Source organism: Moschus berezovskii, chromosome 4 (assembly GCF_049115385.1).
Source record: "Moschus berezovskii isolate FMDL1 chromosome 4, NW_MosBer_1.0, whole genome shotgun sequence".
NCBI lineage: Eukaryota > Metazoa > Chordata > Mammalia > Artiodactyla > Moschidae > Moschus > Moschus berezovskii.
Genome location: NC_142463.1, coordinates 123,669,990 through 123,695,827, shown reverse-complemented (window position 1 = coordinate 123,695,827; position 25,838 = coordinate 123,669,990). Strand labels below are relative to the sequence as shown.

Here is a 25,838-nt window from a genome sequence, read left to right as displayed (position 1 = left end):
CCGATGAAGCAAGCTGGAGAAGCTCACATGGTAAGAACTGAGGGTAGCCTCCAACCAACAGCCTGGAAGGAACCAAGGCCCTCACCTCATTTGTCTGGCAGTAAGGACCTGAGTCTAGTCAACAGCCATGTGTATGATCGTCGAAGCAGATCATCCCCTCACTGAGCCTCCAGATGAGATCACAGCTCTGGCCGACACCTTGACCTTTTGAGAGACTGAAGCAGAGGATCCAGCTAAGCCATGCTAAAATTTCTAACTCACAAAAATTCTTCCTTTTCCTTTACATGCTATTATCTAATCTAAGATGTATTCCCAGTCCCAAATCTCCAGAGCCCATATTCTCACACTGCCCCAGCCCTTCAATTCAGCAAGCCTCACAGTGTCCAGTGCTTAGGATTCTCAGAGCCAGGATGAGCAGAACATGGGCAGACACAGAAAGACTCTACTCTGGGTCAGTTATTAAGGATAGATACAGCAGAAAGCAAAAGAAATGTTTCTACGTGACAGTTGCTCAGATCTTTATCTTTTATTAGGCCTACTAGTATTTGCCTGGAAAATCCCATGGATGGAGGAGCCTGGTGGGCTGCAGTCCATGGGGTCGCTAAGAGTCGGACACGACTGAGTGACTTCCCTTTCACTTTTCACTTTCATGCACTGGAGAAGGAAATGGCAACCAACTCCAGTGTTCCTGCCTAGAGAATCCCAGGGATTGGGGAGCCTGGTGCGCTGCCATCTATGGGGTCGCACAGAGTCGGACACGACTGAAGTGACTTAGCAGTAGCAGTATGCCTGCGGTAGCGAGCAAGACGCTGATTACATAGGACACATTTAAATGAAAACTGCCAATCCTGAATTAAATTTAAGAAAATACTTCAATAAATATATACTCAATATCTGCTATGAGCTAAATACTGTGCTAAAATGAGCTACTAAAATTAACAAAACTTGGAATCTTTCAAAACCCTCAAGGAGCCCAAAGTCTAAGGATTACCAAGAGAAAAATTAAGCAAAAATCTATTTTGCAGAGAATAAAATTTACATGTAACAGTAAACATCATGTTCACTTTACTGTTTTCTTTAATATGAGTAAATTATTTAGTTTTCCAAAATTTATGGTGTATCAACTGACAATATTTTAAAAATCAAAGGAGTCTTAAAATGTGGATAATCAATTCGCTTTCTGTATTTGTAATTTTGCATGACGTATTAAAAATGGTAGCACTCGTTCATACTTGCTTTTCTACTATGAGAGTTCAAAGTCATCAAAAGATTTAAATAACATATAAATTTTTACAGATCCCAGGATAAGAAAAAAAATTATGGATTTCATTTTCCAGGCAAAATTCTCAGCAATCTATGTACATTCTCTCATTTAATTCTAAACACAACTATGTGAGGAAGAATATTTACAGATAATTTCTCAGAATCTAGGTTTTCTTCAGTGCCTAAAATAATGCCTAGTATATAGTAAGGAATGAAATCTGCAGAAGGAAGAAAGTTATTGGTCATGTATTAAAACCAATTTGCCAGATTTCTGGGCTGCTATTCTTAATTACCATGTGATAGTGATCCAGTTAAAATGTAAAACAGAGCTAGAAATAGATACAGGTGAACATCAGTTACACAGTGGCACTAAAGAACAGAGATCTGGCTTCAACTAAGTGACACCTCCTCAAAATTCTGAGTCAAATAAACATAGAATTCATTTTGAGAGACTAAGGACTAAGAGAAAAAAAGAGAATAGGCCCATATGTTTGCATATGAATATGTGTAATTGATACAGTTTTCTGAATCTTGTCTATAATGTACAGATATAATATTTATCCTATGCAAAAGCAGGAGCCATAAATATATTACTGTATGTGAAGTATCGTTTTACAGCAAAACAATTATAGTTAGAACAAACTCCCAAAAGTTTTGAACTTTTTGTCACTGGATTGGACAAAAAGTTCATTCAAGTTTTTCATACTTATCTTACAGAAAAACTCAAAAATAAAAATAAATAATTTTATTTACTGTATTTATTTTTGGCTGTGCTGGGTCTTTGCTGTTGCATGGGCTTTCCCGAGTTGAGGCAGCTGGGCTCCAAGTGCTCGGCTGCAGGGGCCACAGCACGTGGGCTCAGTACTTGTGACTTTCCACCTCCAGAACACAGGCTCAATAGTCGTGGCGTGCGGGCTTGGTTGCTCCCAGGCATGTGAGATCTTCCCAGATTAGGGATTGAACCTGTGTCTTCTGCATTGGCAGGTGGATTCTTTACCACTAAGCCACTAGGTAAGCTTCTCAAACAAACTTTTTAGCCAACCCAACACTTTGCTAGTGAAAACAAGTAGCAAATATGAAAACTTGGGTCCATATAAATTAAGTTGTGGCTTCTGGTTTGGGTTGATTTTACATACAAGGTAACTAAATAACTAAGTAAAAGTTAAGCTGTGGAAAAAAGTATTATATTTGCTTCTCTATCTCAGGACAAAACCTAGCAAATTCTATAGCTAGACCATCTTATGAGACATGCTCAAACACTTTCTGCTTCAACATGTCACCATTATAAGAAAGCTGGTCTTGGGAGTATTCTGTGATTTGAGTTCTTACACCAGCAACTTTTCATCTCTTTTGCAAATACCAGCTTTAACAGTCTTTCAGCACCATCAAAAGGGCAAGCAGCTCTTCCGTGAGGTCCAGAACAGAAAACCGGCCACAGACAGGCAGACAGACATACGCACAAACACACACCTCCCAAAGGTCTCCACATTCTATTTTTCTTTTATATCACTGTTCATAGTACTGGAAGTTTCATCCATGGAATTTACTTTAACTGTTGCTAGAAGGCTGAACAACTCAAAACCGATACCTCAACTTCAAAAAGCATTAAATCTGTGCTTCTCAATTGATCCAAAATTAATATCTATAATACTGTATGACAGAAGCAAGCAACACTTAAATGTGTAATTATCTTGAAAGCTACTTTGCCACCCAATAGATAACTTGTTTCCAAAAACATGAAAAAAAAAAAGTGACTGACAATAATAAAGAATTTCTGTAAAAAATACCATCCTTAATCAGTCAAATAGAGAAGTCAACTAACGTTAGCTAAAAACTGGAATCAATACCTTAAACTTTATATAAACTAAGTCTACCACTTTCTAGCTGTTAACTTTGGAAAATTATGACTTTCTTATACCTTAGTTTCCGTATCTACAAAACAGACTTAGAATCTATATCATAGTGTCATAGATGATGTGAGGATTAAATGAGATAATTCATGTAGAACACTTACCACACTGCCTGGCAGATGGGCCAAAAACAAACTTGATAACTTGTTATTTTATACTACCCAGAACCATTCCATCTTAAGCTAATACTGACAACTGAGGTTGTCTGTTCATTTTTCAGCTCACACCAAAAAAATCAGCTGTCAACTTATTTATCCATGCTTTCAAATTCTTGTAACAGCATCACTTCCTATGCTGAAGTAACTTTTTGCTGACCTCACTATAGCAACCCACTCTAGTACTCTTTCCTAGAGAAATCCGTGGACAGAGGAGACTAGTGGGCTGCTGTCCATGGGGTCGCACAGAGTCAGACACAGCTAAAGCGACTTAGCATGCATGCACGCAAAGGAGAAGGAAACGGCCACCCACTCCAGTGTTCTTGCCTGGAGAATCCCAGGGACGGGGGAGCCTGGTGGGCTGCCGTCTATGGGGTCACACAGAGTCGGCCACGCCTGACGCGACTTAGCGGCAGCAGCAGTAGCAGCACTGTCTACTGCCCAGGAGTAGCTAGATTTCTGATTCCTTCTTTCTAAGTAAAACCATTACTTCACTTGGCACTAGAAGGAGGCGTCTGCAGACCACTTGGAGACACACCTGTAAGAAAAGTGAGTTATAATGGAAGAGACAGTTCTGCTAAGGTTATTGCTTTACACTGGCCAATGAGGTAAATGATTAAAACAGGAAAGGAGGAGAAGAGATTAGCTGTTATCTCCTGGGTGACAATTTCACTACAAAACCAGGAACCCCTAATGCAAAAATTCCAAAAGTTGAGCTCTGAATCAGAATGGATATTCCCATAAATGTAATGCTTAAGAATTCTGGGGGAAGGGCTTCAAACTATTGCAAAAAGCACCTTCATCAGGACGGTGGGAGCATGTATTAGAGATGTTTGTGCAGGAGTACAAGAAAAAGTGAGTTAATAGTTGACTTTCAATTATCTATGAGACATTTATCTAGGAACAAATTAAGAATCACTACAGTTCATAGGGTTGCAAAGAGCTGGACACAACTGAGCGTCTACACACACACATGAACACAAGCTTAGGCGAGGCATAAACAAATCATTTATCCGCTGCCTTGCGTATTAAATCAGGAATGGCAGGAGTCCCTTCTCTACTTAACTATTTCAGATTTTAAATATATTTTCCTCCTTTATGTATGCTTAGTCACTCAGTCGTATCCAACTCTTTATGGCCCCATGGAGTGTAGCCCGCCAGGACCCTCTCTCTGTCCATGGGGATTCTCCAGGGAAAAATACTAGAGTGGGTAGCAGTACCCTCCTTCACTGGATCTTCCCAACCCAGAGATCAAACCCAGGTCTCCCACTGTGCAGGTGTATTCTTTACCAACTGAGCTACCAGAGAAGCCCTTTGCTCCTTTAAAGCAATAAAATTACCAAGTAGCATATATATTGGAAACAATACACACATACATATATATATTGGGTTGACAAAAAAAGCTTATTCAGGGTTTTTATTACTGCTTTCAAAAATCCAGACAAACTTTTTGGCCAACCCAATATATACTATTTGGTAATTTTATTGCTTTAAAGGAGGAAATGGCACATATATATATTGGGTTGGCCAAAATATTCATTTGGGTTTTCCAAATGATGTAATGAAAAAACCTAAATGAATTTTTTGGCCAACCCAATATACATATGGGTGTGTGTACTGTTTTTGTTGTTCAGTCACTAAGTTGTGTCTGATTCACAACCCCACGGACTGTAGCACACCAGGGTTCCCTGTCCTTCACCATCTCCCAAAGTTTGCTCAAACTCATATCCATTGAATCGGTGATGCCATCCAAGCATCTCACCGTGTTGCCCCCTTCTCCTTCTGCCCTCAAACTTCCTCAGCATCAGGGTCTTTCCAATGAGTCAGCTCTTCACATCAGGTGGCCAAAGTATTGGAACTTCAGCATCAGTTGTTTCAAAGAACATTCAGGGTTGATTTTCTTTTAGGGTTGATTGGTTTGATTTCCTTTGAGCCCAGGGACTCTCAAGAGTCTTTACCAACCCTGATCTGATATCAATTCTGGTCCAACTCTCACATCTGTACATTTACTGGAAAAACCATAGCTTTGACTATATGGACTCTGGTTGGCAAAGTGATGTCTCTGCTTTTTAATACACTGTCTAGGTTTGTCATAGCTTTCCTTCCAAGGAGCAAGCGTCTTTTAATTTCACAGCTTCAATCATTGTCCACAGTGATTCCAGAGCCCCCCAAAATAAAATCTGCTTATTGTTTCCATTGTCTCCCCATCTATTTGCCATGAAGTGATGGGACTGCATGCAGTTTTTTGAATGTTGAATTTTAAGCTGGCTTTTTCACTCTCCTCTTTCACCTTCATCAAGAAGCTCTTTAGTATATATGTATACAAACACTCCTATGTTACTTCTAAACCATGGCCAGTATTCAACTCTACCCCTTTCCCTAACACATTAATTTCTCCACTATTCTACCTAAAGCACCACTTTTCTAATTTATCCTTCCATGTTTTGTATTTCTGCCTTGAAGAAAGTTCTGTCTTTATAGCTGAGACTCTTAATCAGGGTTCATATGTTTATACTCTTATTCTCAAGCCAACTGCCTGTTCCGTAGTCTTTGACTGCTTTTCTACTGGGATGTCTGCCGTTTATTGTTGACATCTAACAATACTCAATGGGCCTCCCTGGGGGCTCAGCTGGTAAAGCATCCGCCTGCAGTGCAGGAGACCTGGGTTCCATCCCTGGGTTGGGAAGATCCCCTGGAGAAGGGAACAGCTACTCACTCTAGTATACTGGCCTGGAGAATTCCAGGGACTGTATAGTCCATGAGATCTCACAGAGTCGGACACGACTGAGTGACTTTCACTTTCACTTTTCAGCAATACTTAATATGTTATGAAAAATCAATTGTCATTCCTATATGCTACAAATATTTGTATATTAAGTTATGTAAATATAACTTTTTATACAGTCTTTTGGCAGGAAGAAACTTAAAATACTTTACATAGTTAAACCTATCAATCTTTTCCTTGTACGGCATCTGAGTTGTGTGTCATGTCAAAAACATTTTCCATGCCTAAAATTAAATAAACTGACAGGAAACATTCATTAAAGTGCATTAAAGTGATCACTTTTCAAAGCTTACTGTTTTTCAAGGGGCTATGCATTCTGCTTTGCGCACTCCCAGCACCTGCTAGAATTTAAAAAAAGGGGGTAGGCAGAGATGAGAGTCTCAACTGTGACTACAAAACCAATATATTGCCACTAAATCACCACAGCTTACTCTGTCTATGCACAATTGTAGTGCACACATATATTACACCTGAATTGCTGCTATGGACAGCACTTTATTAGATCATCTCTTTTAGTCTGGCTTCCCAGGTGGCTCAGTGGTAAAGAATCCACCTACCAATGCAGGAGACATGGGTTCAATCCCTGGATGAGAAACATTCCCTGGAGGAAATGCCTACCCACTCCAGTATTCCTGCCAGGAAAACCCCATGGACAGAGGAGCCTGGCAGGCTACAGTCCATGAGGTCACACAGTGGGACAAAACTGAGTGACTGAACATGCATGCATTTATTCTGTCAAAACAATGGAAACTATATAAGATAAACATCATTTATTGTAACTGAGAGTTAACTATGCCTTAACAGCATGGTAAACAAGAATACCACAGGGAGTTGAGATCCACAAACAATACAAATTATCAAACTTCAACTTTCTCCCTTATTTAAAAACAGTTTTTAAATAGACTACTTAACCTAGTATCTATCAGTGGCAAACAATTAAAAAAACAGGAATGGGAAGCCTAGAGAACAAAAATTTTCAGGATGTGCCCAGCACTGTTCAGGGCAAAATACATCCTAACCAGCAGAGAAAGTACGTCCTAACTGTTAGCGTAATTATTTTCTTAGCCTTGACCAAAAAAAAAGTCATTAGGCAACTCTTCTGACTGTAATTTGGCTTCTGGGAAAATGAGACAATGTATTGCTGAATGATCAAGAGCTCTGGTACACTCTGCAATTGCATTTCTCATAACAGGTTCATAGGTTAACACAAACAGGCATTGCTTCTATCTATCCTGTATTTGCTCATCAAGAATCAGTTCTTTTGAACTAAATTATCCATAAGAATGGTAACAAAATCAAGTTTCTGAGCACCAGGCCTCCAATGAGCCTGCCATATGGTATTAACAGCCAAGGTCTCCCTGAACAAAACCCTACCTTCAATTTCAAACTCAGTGCATATGTATTCTGAAAAGACTCAATAACCAACACCGTGCCCATAACTCTGTACTAACAAAACAGATCTCCTGTCCTCACAGAGCTCATACTCTATACAAAACTGAGAGGAAGAATACTTGTGGAAGATTGCCTAAAGGATATGCAACATTTCCAACCTCCTAATTATTATAAAATCTCTGCCACACGGTTTTGAATCATCCTCATCTCCCCACCACAAATGATCATGCATTGTGGCCTACAGAGGGGCCTTGTGAAGTTTCTTGGTGCATGCACAGTAGGAGTACTGTGAGGCCACTGCTCATTACATGGGGTCTTGTTTACAAGGCCTGTGAGGAGCAACTTCTTTCTGATCTTAAGTGTCAGAAACTCCACTTTTTTAAAACAAAAGTTTGTTTGCTTTCAAATATTATGAACATAGATTGAGGTTTTTTTTTTTTTGGCACCGTCTACAATGAAGCTTAGAGAAATATCTGTGAAAGTAAATATTAGATTTTTATATTAGAATTTTTATTTTATTTTGTATTTTTATTTTGCATTTCTTGCTACAGTTCTATAAACCACTACAAACCTCTACAAAACCACCTTAAATTCTGGGGTAAACAAAAAAGCAACAAATGGATAAAGCTTTCAGTAATGCATCACATGGAAAATGCTCTTTTTAAATTTAGTGCAACTGAAAACAAAATCACATGAGAAGTCAAGACAGTGGAAGGATTACAAGAGTATGATACCCAGATTTAAAAAAATAAAAACCAAGCAATGCTCAGTTAACTGGGGAAATCAGAAAAGGAAAATTAAGAAGGGGAGCAGAAGAAAGATCAGAGAATACCGCCAATAATCTTTTTTATTTATACAAATTAGAACAATGGTAGTTATGTGAACTTGAACTTATTGTAAATCTAAAGTTACATATAATATTTAGAAATATTATTTCACAGGTATCACTCAAAACAGTAAAAACAAAAGTCATAATTGACAAAGACAACATAAAAATTACTTGATAAAAATGACCAAAAGGGAAAAACAGACTGTTATTATAACCTGTGTCTTATCTGAGCTCTTCTCCCTACCCCCAAATACGAGGAAAACGCTATGCACTGCAACAGTCTGAGTCTACTGACCCCTCAGCTTTCCAATTACTTGGCATAACCTAGGCACGTGTTTAAACTCCACAAGATGCATGATCATGATTTTGCTAGACAGCCTCTTTCTTCAAGGTCACTGTCATCTTTCCTGGCCACCAAGTGACTCTACAACGATATCACTGCTGTATGTCAACCAGCGTTCACACATAACACTTGAGCCATTTCCATTCAGAAGTTAAATTACCTTCCTCCCATCATCAGCTTCCTGAAATTCCCTGTTCCTCACACCCAGAACACACCGAGCTTGCTGGGAGGTTAGATCCCATTTCAGTCTAGCACTGGAATGATTTTAGATCCTGTTAGTACCAAGTTCATGCTGGGTGCTACGTCGCCCCAGCTGTGTCTGATTCTGTGCAACCCCATGGACTGGAGTCTGTTGGGCTCCTCCCTCCATGGGGTACTCCAGGCAAGAGTACTGGAGTGGATTTCCATTTGTTTCTCCAGGGGATCTTCCCCACCCAGGGATCGGACCAGCGTCTCTTACGTCTAACCTGCATTGGCAGGCAGGCTCTTTACCACTAGCGCCACGTGGGACCAAGTTCATAGGGAGTAAATAAATTCCTAAACTTTCCAACTTGATTTTCTTTCCAATTCTTCTTCATCCGAAACATCTGATTAAAAATCAAAATTTCTTCAGAACAGGCAGAGTAAAAAATTAGGCTCACGCTAATTCCCCTCTACTGAAACGTTTTTGTACAGCGCAAGGCGTGGCCCTGCTCTCCAGGACTATGGTGCCACAGCTGACCTGCAACTATCCCCTCTTTATGAATGAACAGCTAACAGACAGTTGCCAATAAAGGATATGACTACCAAGTGGGTACATACTTGTAGAACTTAAGGTTACCAGGCAGGTGTCAATGAGAGATCACATAGAATATATGCAGATGATTTTGCTGGTCATTTCTTAATTCTTTCAAAAATGCACTATTTCTCTTAAACTATGGTTAGTCTGCACACCAGTTGATTCCAGATAAATAAGACTTGATTATTGCTAAGTGGACAGGAAATTAGCAACAGATCCAGGGGAAGGAGGGTAAATGCTAATAGTCACAAGGAAGAGAACCTTGGCACACCTGATGCTCCATGAAGGCAAACCCATGATTATTACAATTATAAACCTGGCAAACGGCACAATGCCACAAACGGTAGGCATTCAATAAATATCTGCTGTGAATAAACTTGTTAAACAGATAATTCTGTAAAGTACTACAAGGACGCTAAATAACTAGCCCACCAGCCCACTGACTCACAGCCAGTAGGTGGCAAAGTGAAGATTCAAACCCACATCTGTTTGGTTCCAGAATTGAAGCTCTTTTCACTTCTTTTGCTTCCTTGGTAAGTAAGGAGGCTGATTTGGCAAGGATCTCTGGCAGAGTACTCAAAACCATAGATATGCTTCTCTTCCTAGAAAGCAAATTTTACTCAAAAGTTGACTAAAATATTTGATATATAAAACAAATTATCAACATATTATGAAAGGAAATAAAGTATTCATAGGTAAAAATTTTAAAGTATTAGAGGCCACCACAGTTTCTTCCTTTGTGTGATACAGCCCCAGGCTCTCTGAGGATACAAGTTAATTCTCCTCTGCTATTAGAGACTGAGAATCAAAAAAAAAAAAAAAAAAACTTCATTCAACAAATATTTGTTGAGCACCAAATACATAGCAAGCATGTGTTAAAACAGTCAATCCTAAAGGAAACTGACCCTGAATATTCATTGGAAGGACTGATCCTTAAGTTCCAATACTTTGGCCGCCTGACTCATTGGAAAAGACCCTGATGCTGGGAAAGAAAGGGCAAAAGGAGGCGGCAGTGGCAGAGGATGCTGCTGCTACTGCTGCTAAGTCACTTCAGTCGTGTCCGACTCTGTGCAACCCCATAGATGACAGCCCACCAGGCTCCCCCTTCCCTGGGATTCTCCAGGCAAGAACACTGGAGTGGGTTGCCATTTCCTTCTCCAGTGTGTGAAAGTGGAAAGTGAAAGTGAAGTCGCTCAGTCGTGTCTGACCCCTAGTGACCCCACGGACTGCAGCCTACCAGGCTCCTCCATCCATGGGATTTTCTAGGCAATAGTACTGGTGTGGCTTACCATTGCCTTCTCCGGGCAGAGGATGAGATGGGAGTAAATAAATTCCTAGACTTTCCAACTTGATTTTCTTTCCAATTCTTCTTCATCCTAAATATTTGATTAAAAATCAAAATTTCTTCAGAACAGGCAGAGTAAAAAATTAGGCTCACTCTAATTCCCCTCTACTGAAAGAAACATTTTTGTGCAGTGCAAGGCATGGCTCAGTCGAAACACTGATTCACATGAATTGAAGCAAATGCCAGGAGACAGTGAACAACAGAGAAACCTAGCATGCCGCAGTCCACGGGGTCACAAGGAGTCAGACACAAACTGAACAGCAACAACAAACCTGTTAAATGCCTGGGGTAAAACAGTCCCTGAGAGCACAGAGCTAAGTTATTACAAAAAAGAGAAACAAGTCAGCCAATAATTAAAGGTGGTAACTAAGATGCCAGAACAGGATCTGAACTGAAGATGCCAGAACAGGATCTATAGAAACAGGGAAAGACAGCTAACTCATGTTATGGGGGATACTAGGGAGGCTGAGGAAGAATGCTTAAGTGTTCCCAAGGCATGACCCCAGCTCTCCTCTCATCCCTAAACTACTATTCAAAAGAGGTACAGGAGTTAATTGTGTGTGTAGTGAGGGGGGTACTCACGAAAAGAGGATATTTAAGAAGTTATAAATTTTCATGAAAGGATCAGAACTACAGCAATACAACAAGAGTAAGAAGTCACTGTTTTACATTACATTTGAAAAATATACAGAAAAAGAAATTAAAATGTAATAAGATGTTGACGTATAGCAAAAATATGAAAATTAAAACGTTTCATCTATCAACACATCCAAAATTTTAAAAAGACACTGTGGGGAAACTGATACTATTAAATACTATAGATAAAATATGCACTATAGATAAAAAAAAACACAGAATGGTATCTCTTTCAAGAGCAACCTGACAACACGCACAAAAATTTTTAACATATAATGTTTTTTAATGCTACAATTCTATTTCTAAGAATTTATCTTAAAAAAACAAAACACTGTAGATGGATGCTTATAACATAACTACATAAAAAATTTAACATACATCCAAAAGAAACAAGTAAATAGGCTGGTGCATCAATACAATAAAATAATATACAACCATTAAAAAGGATTAGGTAAGGTATGGAAGGATATTTGTAAAAAAAATTACTAGGTAAAAGGGCAGGTTAGGTTAGGTTTTGAAGAACTGAAAGCTGCAGACATGTCAATATTTTCCAGTCTCATAAGACAAGGTGAAAATTGCCCCGCTACTTTCTTCACTGGGTCTCTGATTAAACTAAGATCACACATCCTTGATCAGTCACAGCTACCCTGCGTAACAATTCAACAATCAGTTTACTGTCAGTTATTTATGCCACTAGGAGTTACTCAACTAAACAAAGTTCAAAGATCTTTAAAAAAGGGGGTGGGGGGAGTTAGCCTTGAAATTACCCAGTGCTTAGTTGCTCAGTTCAGTTCAGTCGCTCAGTTGTGTCCAACTCTTTGTGACCCCATGAACTATAACCTATCGGACTTTTCTGTCCATGGGATTCTCCAGGCAAGAATACTGGAGTAGGCTGCCATTTCCTTCTCCAGGGGAACTTCCCAACCCAGGGATGAAACCCAGGTCTCCCACATGGCAGGTGGACTCTTTACCATCTGAGATACCAGAGAAGCCCTGAAATTACCCAAAGGTTGTACTTAACAAATAAAAAGGTCTATTTACCTCGGTAAACCTAAAATAGTATGAAATATTTAAAAGAAAAAAAAAAAGCAGGATGCACACTGACTCCTTTTTGAATTATGTACACACATGTAAGTAGAGAAGGAAATGGCAAACCACTCCTATATTCTTAAGTGGCGAATCCCTTGGACAGAGGACCCTGGCGGGCTACAGTCCCCAGGATTGCAAAAGAATTGGATACAACTTAGCAACTAAGCAGCAGCCACACACACAGGAGAGCGGCAGGCACACCTGAGGTGTGAGTGGACTGTGCATCTAATTAGGGCATGCGGGACTGTGTGCACATGAGAACATTCCAGGAAAGGGGCTCAGTCGCGGGCCCAGCACCACGCTGGGTCTCACAGCAGGACAGCACTATGCAGATGTGATTCCAGTACCATGAACCAGTGGTGGTGCTGACACTACACTAATTATCTGAAGTTACACCATGATTTCTTCCAGTAACACTCATAAAATTGTTAATTTCTCTTCTCAGGCTTTAGTGATGTTTACAATGTCTCTCATGACACCAGAGGATTTTCACCAATTCCTTTCTAACTACCAGTGATTGACATACGAATTAATATATATTACAGTCTGCCAAAACAGCCTTCTTGGCTGACTGCATGAAGAAGCACGTAGAGGACAATGGCTATGCACTGTAAAGAAAAATGCTTCACACACAAACACTCTAACAATAAACAGGGTGATATGGGGAAAGATTAAACATGGTGTATATGATAGGGAATATCAGTACTATTTAACGACTAACTCCTCATCAGAAAAAATAATCAACTGTTATGTTTCTTCAACTGAAAGCTGGCTTAGTTACAGCTTGGTGGGGGAAGGGGAGTGATAAATTCCCGACACTTGCCAGCATATCAATTTTAAGTCACAACTCACTGGAGAAACATTCAAATATTTTAAATACATGTCCTGATTTCCTAATCTAGCCAACAGAAGAATAGAAATGATGCCCCAAATGAAAATTATCTGGATGTTAACATCTGCAAGTAGCTTCAGTTTTAAAGTATAATTTCAAAATGTTCAAGCTTTATGGATCACCAGAATCAACAATCTACATATAGAGAGCTTCAAAATATTTTTATAATCAACAACTGGAGATGCCTGAAAGCTAGGTTAACATTAGATCTGCTGATTAATTGTCCATCTCCCCAAATTGCAAGGTAGAGATAAATGCACCACTGATTCTAGACCCACAATCTGGAACTGGGAACTGCGTAAGAGCACTACGGATAAACTCAACAGCTGCTGAACAGCTCAGCATTCAATCTGACTAGAAGCAGAAATTAATGGTTAATGCTCTTAATTGCATCCAAAATAGGTCAGAGACCTAGGTGTGCCACTTAGCCTCTTTACAGCTTTCTTACCTGGAAGATGACGAGGATGAATGACAAATAAACACACTTCATGGGGTCATCGTGAAGATTAGTGGGAAAATGCATGTAAAGCTTAGCAACTAGCACTGGTTTCAAAAATTACGTACATATTGCTTCCTGTGCTTATAGCATTTTCAACCCCACTTCCTACTCCCAGACTTGAACTGATAACTTGCAGTCGTCACCCTTCAAGTCTTAAGTGTAAACACTGCTTCCTCAGGAAGTCCTTCCTAAATCCTCTCGTCCAGACTAGGTGTCCTTATCTTATTCAGAGTATTCTGAATCTCCCATATCTTACTCAATTAACTGTAAACAGTATTACTTAATGTATGACTTGCCCAGCAGACTATAAGAGTTCAGAGGACAGCGGCAGTATTTGTCTTACTCACTACTGCTTCTCCAGTGTGGTGTGCATGGCAAGGAACAGAAGAAAACTCTATATTTACTGAATTAAATGACTGCAGAAGGACCAGTCTGATTGGTTCATCATAATCCACTTTATGTTCACAAGAATTATTACAGTTCCTGATAAGCTTACCGTCCTTGTTCATCCACATTCTAGAAAGATTTTTCAAGTTTAAAATCTAAATATTTCCAGACTCCTCACACACTTTAGCTCCACTGCAGAGATAGGATGGAGCCTACCATGTTCTATATTCTTTATATGTTTATTAAAATGGTATTCAGATGAAGCCAAAGTATCTGTTGTGTTTACTGGTCTTCACCAAAAAAAAAAAAATGCTTTTGAAGAATTCCACAGCTTAAAAAGAAAAGCAAAATATGAAAATAAAACACAATTCGTCAATTTAGAACCCTATGGGCCAGAAAAGTTAAAGAGATTTGTTCAATATCATAAAGCCAGATAGTGCTACAAACAGAGTAAGGATCCTAGATTTCTAGTTCTCTGTCTTTTCACTATGAAGACTTTACAGTCCACTGAGAACCACAATTCAAAATATTCTAAGCAATAATCTTGAAATGCAACAAATTCCAAGTAACTGAATTATTTTTTACAAAATTTTAAAAACTATGTCTTGCCAGACCTCTACTTTATAAGAAACTCGGAAGGTAAGGTCTGGGCCTCTGCATGCTGAAAAAGTTCAATGGGCAAGTCTTATCCCAGCAAAGACTCAGTTCAGTCGCTCAGACATGTCTGACTCTGCGACCCCATGGACTGTAGCACACCAGGCTTCCCTGTCCATCACCAACTCCCGGAGCTTGCTCAAACTGACATCCATCGAGTCAGTGACGCCATCCAACCATCTTATCCTCTCTCATCCCCTTCTCCTCCTGCCTTCAATCTTTCCCAGCATCAGGGTCTTTTCAAATGAGTCAGTTCTTCACGTGAGGTGATCAAAGGATTGCAAAGATTGAGAGCCTCTAATTTAATCAATCAAGCATCATTTGCTGTCGACTGTCTCTAGCAGTGTGTTCCTTCTCGCAAGGATCTTAGGAAGACAAGATTTACTTATATAACTCAATTAGTGAAGAAAATGAGACTGTGTATATTGTGCTAAATTAGCCAAATGAACACAAATTAAGTACTAAGTTCAGACAAAGTAGGACAGAAGCACAGGGGTAGAGATAGAATAACAAATAGATAGGTCTGTGTGATAAGTAAGGATAACCAGTTTCAAACAGTGCACCAGCAGGAGTTCTAAGATCCTATGAAGGGGTCGACAGGGTCACTGTGGAGAGTAGAGGGAGATGTTTCCCCTGCCCCTGCGCCTTCCTCAATCAGAAGAGCTCCACTCTTACCTTTTAACATTAAGCTTCTGTCTAAAGTCCATTTTGAAAATGATTCCAATGGCCTTTTGTTTGAAAACTCTCTTATTTACAAATGCAAATAAAGGGAAAAAAATCAGTGGTGAAGTAATCTGTCCCAGTCACAAAGCTAATTAGTGATATAGAGCCCAGGTCTCCCAACCTTCCATGCTGTTTTCATTGTACCATACGCTATTCCACAACATTCCAAGGGAGGGGCGGTGTGAGCCTGTGAGCAAGTTCTCAGAGTATCCCAAACACAAGACTGACCAAGACAGCAGGCGTACTTTCAGGTCATGTGACAGAACCGTGACGGGGGAGAGTCCACACTTCAAAATAAATAAAGCCACCTTCCCAGAAGAGCTCTTCAAGACCAAGTTTTAAGGCGATTTAAAAAAAATTAAAACCTGTTAAAAGAAACACTGTTTGTAGTGGGCCTATAAAGGGACATTAAGGGCGATGAGCATGAGTTTCAGCAAGCTCCGGGAGTTGGTGATGGACAGGGAAGCCTGGCGTGCTGCAGTCCATGGGGTCGCAGAGTCGGACAGGACTGAGTGAATGAACCGACTATAAAGGGTACTTTCTATTGGAATTATTGAGTCATGCTCTTTAAGGAAGTAGTAAAAGATAAGAATGTATAGGCAGGGGTAGGGGCGAGATAACAGAATGCCTTGAAATCAAGGATATATTTATGTTTGCTACAATGCAATAATACCTCCACTATATAGCTTCTGAAAGAGTATGAGGGGAGCACTTCTTCCAAGGCGCTGGTTACACATGGAAATGTACAACCTGAAGTGTGGTGTCCCATAGAGTCAATTTAAAAGCTCCCTCTCCACAGTAGCACAAATAACAATAATTGCTAAATTTACTCGTGCTTATGTAAGAAAGACTTACAGAACTTTAAAAACGCTTTTGCTATCAATCTGTAACTCCCCACAGCATCCCTGTAACACTGGTATTATCACCATCTTATTATTGAAACCACTACAGAAGCCAGTGGCAAAGGCAAAATGAAAATGAGATGCCTTAGAATTTACCGTGTTGAAACTTAATGCTCAATCCACACACAGTGGCATGAACATGAATCTCAAATCCTATTATTTGTATGGGTTCCCTGGTGGCTTAGACAGTAAAGAGTCTGCCTGAAATGCGGTAGACCAGGGTTCGATCCCTTGATCAGGAAGATATCCCTGGAGAAGGAAATGACAACCCACTCCAGTCTTCTTCCCTGGAAATCCCATGGACAGAGGAGCCCCGGTTCATGGGGTCGCAAAGGGTTGGACACGACTGAGCAACTCACACACACACGCACACAATTTAACACTTTGTTGGTTTTCACAATAAATGTGCAACCCCATGAAAACCACCCAATCGTGTCTCAAATGGCATGTCTAAAATTGAATTAATTGCCTCGTCCCCCAAATGGCTCTCTCTTCCAGCTTCCCTACTTCTGTTCACAGCACTGCTTTTGATACTCTAAGCTCAAAACCCTGCTATCCCCTTTGACTCTAATCACCTGCTTTTAAACACTTTAAATTAAGAACTTTGATTATGGCTCAGTCCAGAACAAAAAAATTCAACGACTCCTACTGCTAAGCAAGTGAAATCCAAACTCCTACACCATCAATGCCTGACATGCAAAGCTCTCCCGAAAAGAATCCCAGCCTGCCTTCCCCCACTTTCCAGTGCACAGCCTCAGTCCTGCCAGTCCCCAAACACACTGAGTGCTGATTAAGCACATGACCTCGGGAGAGTCATTTAAACTGAGCTTTATTTTACTCAACTGTAAAATGGGTATAATAATTCTTGCCTGAAAGGAGCAAACAAGTTGACGAAAATAAGAGTACTTATTTTAAGTACTCTTAAATTTTAAGGTACTATAAAAATATAGACAGTATCATTATGCTACGATTACCAGTAATTTTATCTATACGTGCTTTGCTCCAGAAAGGATATAAGGGAGACCACATAAAACACAAACTAACCAGAGTTTAAAGGTGGAAGCAATAAAAGAAATACAAAACACAAGGTAAGGACCTAAATCGGAACTGGGAATGAGGCTAAGAAAAATTGATACTATAATTGCCTATCTAAGTTTTCAGGTTGATAATGTGGTCTAAACAGTGTAGTTTGATTTGAAAAGGAAATCAAGTCAATTAGTTCAGTGTCCCAAAGACTAAAAACAAAATCACTAGTCAGAAATTAAAAAGTTCTTACTGTAAAGACTGGCAAGAATTTCTCCCAAAGGTCCTTATTCTGTGGAGTAACTGAACAACATTCTCAACATCCTATGAATTATCTATTTTCATTACATCACTATTAGACTGAAAGCCTTTTGATGTACGGTAATTGTCTTATTTCTTTCATTAACAGACAGCTAGTGACTATATCGAAGAAGGCAATGGCAAGCCACTCCAGTACTCTTGCCTAGAAAATCCCATGGATGGAGGAGCCTGGTAGGTTGCAGTCTATGGGGTCGCTAAGAGTAGGACACGGCTGAGCGACTTCACTTTCACTTTTCACTTTCACACACTGGAGAAGGAAATGGCAACCCACTCCAGTGTTCTTGCCTGGAGAATCCCAGGGACGGGGGACCCTGGTGGGCTTCTGTCTTTGGGGTCACACAGAGTCAGACACAACTGAAGTGACGCAGCAGCAGCAGCAATTGTCTTATTATATAATGTTTGTATCTCCCTGGTGGCTCAGCAGTAAAGAATCTGCCTGCCAATGCAGGAGACCCAGGTTCAATCCCTGGGTGGGGAGGATCTCCTGGAGAAGGAAATGGCAACCCACTCCAGTACACTTGCATGGGAAACCCCATGAACAGAGGAGCCTGGTGGGCTATAGTCCATGGGGTCGCAAAAGAGTTAGACACGACTTAGCAACTAAACAACAACAATCCCCATAGCTTAATTAGTCAAAAACCACATACCCTGACTTTTATATACAGGTTTCCATGGACCCAAATTCCTCCCTCCCTATTTCAAACCGTCCTGCACACCACCGTGTTAATCCCAGAACGCTGCTTTCATCACAGGATTCCTTACTTCAAACACCTCCAACAGCCTCCCTGCGCACAGAATACCCTCATTCTGCACAGCTACAGCACAATCTTGAGCGCACAGTCGCCCCCCCCCGCAGTGTCTCCCCTGTCTGCCCGTTCCTCTAAATGCATTCCACCCTTCAAACGTGGCTTAAATAAACATCTCACCTCCTACTCAAAGGCTTCTCTGACCAGCAGCAATGTGGTAGAGGGAGAGATGGGGCAGGGGGAGAAGAGACTGTGGGCAAGTCACTAAACCACCACCCTCTGTGAGAATACTGTCTCATCTGGAAAAGTTTTAAGATAGACTGTACCTAAATTACCTTCCAGCTTTAACCATTCTAGGAAGCTTTGGTTCCTACAAACTTGGATAGACCTGATCTCTAACCATTATTATCTACTATATATTTTAATATGTAACTACAACCATCCCCTGCTATCCACAGGTAACTGGTTCCAGAATCTTCACAGATACCAAAACCCAGGGGTGCGCGACATTTGCATGTAATTCATGCACATCCTCGTATACTTTAAATAATCTTTAGATTACTTACCTAACGCAATGTAAATGCTAAGTAAATAGTTGCCAGGATGCAACAAATTTAAGTTCTGCTTTTCGGAACTTGCTAGAATATTTCTTTCCATTATTTTCAATCTGCAGTTAGCTGAATTAACGGATGCCAAGCTCACCAATATAGAGGGTTGACCATAGATACACTGCTTTAAAATTTTCCCTGCTAAGTATAAACTCCACAGCAGAGTCTTACATTCCCTTGTTAGCCTCAAAGACAAGCGGCACAGGGGCCAGGTACAAAGCAGCAGGTATTTTTGTAAGCTTGGAAATGTTTGAATAATTATTTTTAAAAGATTGATTAAAATATACTTGCCTACTACAGCATTAATCAGCAGAAAAAAAAAAAAGCATTTTTAACACTAAGCAGACTATTTTAAAAAGTATACTAAAGCAAGAAAATAGTTAAGTCACCTTTCTCTAAAATATATATTCATTCTGCAGATTACAAAGCTAGTCAGTACAACTTGAGGTGATCACAAGTTAAAAATAATTGAGCTGTTTAACATACACAACATAATGTTCACTTCCTAGCCATTCCTGTTTACATCTTCTATTGTAAACAAAGGCTCACCAGTCCAAAAAAAAAGGCCTATCATAATTTTTATTATTTTACTGATTTAATGATTAACTTTACATGCTAGAGCTATGCTTCCAACATAAAAACCAATAAAGTTACACAGAGAATTATGAAATAGAACAAGTGACAAATTAAATTGTACTTGCAATGACTTTCAATATCACAGGCTGAGTAAAGCTACTACAAACACTCACAGTGAGCTAAGTTTTGTGCTTCACGCTGTCACTCTAAAAATTAATTATTACGTATCCCCTTCTGCATGAGTATCTAGTTTCCTGTATAGTACTTAAAAAAAAAAATAATAATCTGATAAATCCAGAGGTTTGCTTATTCTTCTTTTGCTGATTGCTAGGTCTGTCTATAACATCTAGGCAGCACTGAAAACTTGAGTATTTGCTTAACTGGGAAAAAAAATTAAAAACAAAAGCGTTTTATCTGTCAGAGTCGGACACGACTGAGCGACTGAACTGAACTGAACTGAAATACAAATAAGATATCTTATCAATGCTCAGTAAATTAATATCCCACAGTAAAAACTACGTATATTATACGTACAGAGCTTCCTCAAATCAGAGGTTCTGAAACCCAAGACAATTCTCATATTCCAAATTCTAAACATACTGTACATGGATCAGTAAGTCAAGCACTGGCTCCACTCACGCTATTTTTGTTTCCATTGCTATTACTGCTAAAAGAGTTTACAAGGGCTCATTGCCAGTTTAGAGCATAATTAGAAGTATTTCAGTACAAAATAAAATCAATTAATTCCTAAGAAGAAATATAAATCTAAGGTCCAACTATCTTTACAAAACACCAACAATGTGCAAAACCATTTGGCAAAAGAAGATGGATAAGTAATCTGTGAACCATAAGTATCACCTCTTTCAATATTGATTCCACTCAAAAAGACATTTTTAAGCAACACAATCAAGATAAGAATTAAGCAAAATTCTGGTCCAAAGAGTTTCCTATAAAGAGGAAAACGAGGAAAGAACGCATTCAGGAGGGATACAGAAACTCAAATAAGGCAAATGCGTAACAGTCAAATCTACACTCTAATGCCTAATGTTAGATTTCCTTGAAGAAATAAGTAATAAACATGCTTGCTCAGGCATTTAACATTAAAGGAGACAACAGAAACACGGGTGACCAAAAAGGGACATGTTTTGCCTGTGATTTGCTCTGTTCTGTAAACAATAACTGTTTGAATATTCCCAAACACAATCATTTCCACTAGGAAAACACATTCCTGCTTAAAATTAGGCTTCCTAGTAAGTCTTCACTAATTACAAAAACTGTAACTGAAACAACAGTCACACATCAGTATCTTAAAAGAAAATTAATTTTAATAGAGCTTGAAAGAAGACTAAAGCTGTGGGCTTTCAACATTAAAAAAATAACTGATAACATTAAGGGAATCACTCTTACATCATAGTCCTCCTAGTACAAAGGGACAGACATTCATGAAAGGGAGAGACCAATTTTAAAAACACAACTTAAAACATACAAACCCACACACCTAAACTCAAGATCAAGCAATACAAATTCAAGAAACTTTGTTTCATTCTTAATGAAAAATACTTATGAGAGGCAACATTCAAATTTCCAGTTATGTCATTTTAGAACCACCTGCTTAAGATATACAAGGCTCCTTTAAACATCTCTGGTGTCTTTATAAGAGCAATTTAACATTCTGAACCCTAAACTTATTCCAAGATCCACTGACCAGATGAATAACAGATTAACAATTACTTCAACCTATGTAGTAATGAAACACATTTTATTTCTTCTTTGTATTGCTTATCAAAGCAGAGAATAATAAATCTAAAATATGCCAGAATATTATACCACTCAAACTTGAATAACAGTCACTAATTTTTCCTTGACACTGGGATTTTTGACAATGACAAAATGAAAGGAATTGGAAATTAGTTTGGGGGTCAAGGTTAAAAATTACTTGAACAGTAATGCCTTGGAAGAACAGACCTCTTAGAAATTAAAATATTTGGTCAGCTGCCACATAAATTTTCAAGACCTAAATTCAAAAGTACCATTATAATTACTACTCGGGGCAAGAAAAGAAGGAAGTCACAATGGCTTTTCTGAAAACTTGTGGGAAGCCACCTGACAGATGCAAAAGGAGAGAAGCAGGCCAAAAACTTACGCAGGCCTAACCCTAAAATACTCTATGACTCTCCTCTCACAGGGACAGAGGTAGGAATAAATCACAACTCCACTACATTCCTAGGATATTTTAATCATCACTTTAAGATAAACTAGTTAAAAATAAGATGGAAAATGCCTGACAGGAAAATTTAATAGGTCAAAAATCATTTGTGCATTCATACCAAACAATTTTAAAAATCACTAATCAAAATAAAATGCACAAACTTGTCCAGACTAAGACAATCCAAAAAGAATTCTGAAATTAAAAAAAAACCTGTTTGCAAAGCACAGGCTTTACTGTTAAGCATTTTACCTTATTTTAAACACTATAATTTCAACCTAACAATATACAACCCTCATCCTCTTCAAGCTCACTCTACTCACTGTAACAGGTTCTAAGCCAAATATGATCTCTCCTTTATCCTGAGCAATGCTTTGAAGAAACTAAATCAAGAAATATAGCTTCTTACTGGAGTTTGGGGGATTATAAAAAACCTATCTAAAACAGGCATGCTTATGGATCATTCATATGATTATACTTATTTAAAAACCATGGTCCCCAATTGAGAATTTTAGGAAATGAATTTTTACAACAGCATGGGAAGCCAACCAAAATATAAGGCCAGTTAACAATACTCACCCTTTCCTGTATCACAATAATTTTAAGAAAGAAATTTTGTTTGTAAAATGCAACGTACATTTTATCATCTTGGATAAAATATTTGCAGCCTCGGTAGTGGTTAAATTGCAGCTATAAAGGAAATTGTCCTGAGATAAATGGTTTCCCTATGAGAAGGTTTCATTGCTACACTTCACCTCAGGACAATAAATCAAATTAACTGCACCTTGTCCTCTGTCCAATGACATCATCAGTTTGACCACATCTTCAGAATCGGGTGCAAAAACATACGTTATTTAAGGCATGAAATCATGTTACTGTTTTTTGTCCATCCAACCTCATGCTTCAGGTCTCTGAAGCAGTTATTCACCTGAACATTCTCATGAAAGCTGCAGATTCTTTTTTCCTGCTGCATTCAGGCCCTGCCTATTGGCAATAAAAGAAAAAAAAAAAAAGTGAGAACTGGTATTTGAAATTGGCTTGTTTTTAGCCCATCAAATCTAGAATTTTGTTTCCAATTAAACTGAAGACTAATGTCTCACAAAATATGTATCTTGCAACTGACCATCAAGTGCATTAACATAATTTCAAAGGTTAAACAGGTCAGTGTTCAACAACTCTTCTCCGCTACCTTACTAGCAGGGGTTAAAAAAACACCAAGGAGAAGCCACACCACGCTTTTAAAAAACAGGTAAGAACTATACAAAATTAAGAAGACAACTCTACTAAAGGAAAGCCCCCAAATCAAAATTACTTCTTTTAAACAGCAAAAGTTAATCCCCCTTTCACAGACCAAATGCTGTAAGCCTACACAAAACATAAAATCAATTCTGACAACTTAAACATGAGGGGTGGGTGTGCTTGGGAAGGGAATAAGTTTCAAGATCAAGGTAGACACAATGCCTCAGTTTATTCTTCTGTTTTCACTCATTTAACCTTGACACAAACACCCAAAGAAAATATAACCCCATTTCTGTTTTCAGGAGTGCTACAATTGAAGTAAGCCAGTCTATAACAGTGGTAGCACAAAATTAATATCAGCCCCATTTTAAATTAGAATGAAGAGGCTGAAAGGGGAATGCAGCATGCTGTTAATTGGAACTCCTAAAATAACTAGCTATTCCACAACTCCTAGAAAAAAACTACTGCTTTTTTTTTTAACAAATACTGAAGATCTTTACAAAGCTGAAAGTGTTTAACTTGGGGGTAGAAGTCAAGGGGCAGGGGTGAACTAGCCCGAAAACAAAGTGATTTATTTTATTAAACCAAAATAGGTTTCATTCGCCTCTGAAAATGAGAAAGTATAGATTTTTTCCCTTAGGCCCAATATTATGGCAAACTATAAGAAAGTCTTTTTTAAAACAGAACACGACAGAGTTGATGCTTAGGTAGGAGCTGTTTGAAAGCTGCTAACGCCCAAGAGGGTTTCTTTTGCCCGTAGAGTAGGGGTAAGCGTACGGAAGTTAGTTGCGGGGTGGGGGTGGGGGGCGGCATTTTGATTATTAGTAAATAAATCAAGCGGCAGAAAGCATGAGGCCTAGGCCACTGGTACAGGAGCCAGGGCCTAGCTCTCTCCCTCTCTTCCCCGCACAGTCTGGGTTTGATCTCAGAGCCCTGTGGATTGCCAAGGAAAAAAAAAAGAATCATATCGAACCACAAAAGCACATGGGGCGAATGTAAAATATAAACACGGCGTTGGGCTGTGAGTGGCTGTTATTAAAGGTCTGAATTACTAAACATGAGAGGCGGGGAAAGCCAGGCGGCCATTTCAATAATATAAACCTCCCCGAATTAGACATTATTCAAATGAGAGGTTCAGCTAAGCAGAGCGTAAGAGGACCCCGCACCCAACAAGAAAACTGGCAGAGACCCGGGAAGGGGGACCCCCGCCCCTACCCGCGTCCCGACCGGCGGGGGGAAAGCGAGGATATCGTCAACTTGTCAGCCCAGCCGGCTCGGGGCAGGGCGGGAGGGCAGCGCTCCGCGCCCGGGCTCCCGGGAGGCCTCCGGGCGCCGCTGGGGCCGCGGGTCCGGCTCCAGCGGAGCGGCGCGGGGCTGGCAGCGTGGGCCGGGGGGGCCCGGAGCTCGGACCGCGCCAGGCACCTTCATTCGGCTCAACTCGCCCCGGAACCCACGGCCGCCGGGAGCAAGGGGCTTCCCCAGGACCCGCCGGGACCCCTGCCCGGTGGCCGGCAGCACTCGGGACGGCCTCAGCGGCCCTGCCCCTCGGAGGGGAGCTCTCCCCGAGGGCCGCTTTCGGCCCAGCGCGCCCCCGAGGGGGCGAAGAGCACGCCGGCGCGGACTCCCCAGTCCCTCCGCCCGGAGGCCCCTCGCAGCGCCCAGGACCGCTCCTGCGAGCCCTCTGCAGCGCCGGCCCGCCGGGCGCAGGCCGCCTGCGGGGGACGCGCGGGGCGCCCGGGGCCGTGAGCCGCGGGCCGGGCCCCGCTCGGCCCCCGGTGCGGCGGCGCGGCCCGGCGCCGTCCGCGGGCGCAGCCGGGCCGCTCTCCGGGCCGCCCGCCGCGGGCAGCCGCGCGGGGGAGGGGGCGGCCGGGCCGCGCCGGGGGCGGGACACGTGCGGCCGGCCGGCCGCGGGGTCCGCTCCGGGCCGCCGCCGCCCGGCATTGTGCTCGCGCCCCCGCCGTCCCGCGCTCCACGCCCCCCGCCCCGCGCCCGGCCGCCCGCCCGCGCCCCGCCGGCCCAGCAGCTATGAATATGTAAAGCGCCTTTATTGTCCTCTCCCCGCGCCCCGGCCCCGGCCCCGCCGCGGCCCCGCTCCGGCTGGGGCTCGGCGGCGAGGAGGCGGAGGCGGCGGGCGGCCGGCGGCGGCGCAGGGCCGGTGCCGGCGGGCGGGCGGGCCCGCGGCGGGGCGGGCCGGGGGCAGGAGCAGGGCGGCGGGCCGCAGCCCCCTTGCCCCTCGGCTTCCCCCTCCGCCTGGCCGCTGCGAGCCTCCCTGCCCCTCCGCCCGGCGCCCGGCGGGGGCTCCGCGCTCCCCGGCCCCCCAGCTCCCCGCCGTTAATTATAATAATCCTGAGTACTAATAAATTATGCTAAGTCGCGGGGGGGGCAGCGGGAGCCGGGGTTGAGTATGAATATGAATATGTAAAATGCTGTAATGATTACCTGCTGCTGCCGCCGCCGCGGCTGAACTCTCATCTTGACTCGCTGCTCCTCCGTCCGCCATTTTGAATATTTTAACCAAAATCGCCGGGTCGATAAAC

The 25,838-nt window shown here is 41.2% G+C and overlaps 1 protein-coding gene across 3 annotated transcripts in view; it reads right to left on the bottom strand.

Annotated features, from left to right (window-relative positions):
- Positions 1 to 25,831, bottom strand: part of POU2F1 (POU class 2 homeobox 1) — a 197,543-nt gene extending 171,712 nt beyond the window's left edge. Inside the window, exons 1-2 of one of the 3 annotated variants that reach the window (XM_055403281.2) lie at positions 25,741 to 25,760; positions 22,991 to 23,046 (exon numbers count right to left, since the gene is read on the bottom strand). Coding sequence is in view for 2 of the 3 variants with exons in the window: in XM_055403280.2 (XP_055259255.2) it covers positions 25,741 to 25,801 (61 nt within the window). In the remaining variant the exon portion in view is untranslated. Of the gene's footprint in view, positions 1 to 22,990; positions 23,047 to 25,740 lie in introns of all 3 variants that reach the window. The other 2 variants (XM_055403280.2, XM_088835996.1) reach the window with 2 other exon arrangements.
- Between the last annotated feature and the right edge of the window lie 7 nt (positions 25,832 to 25,838).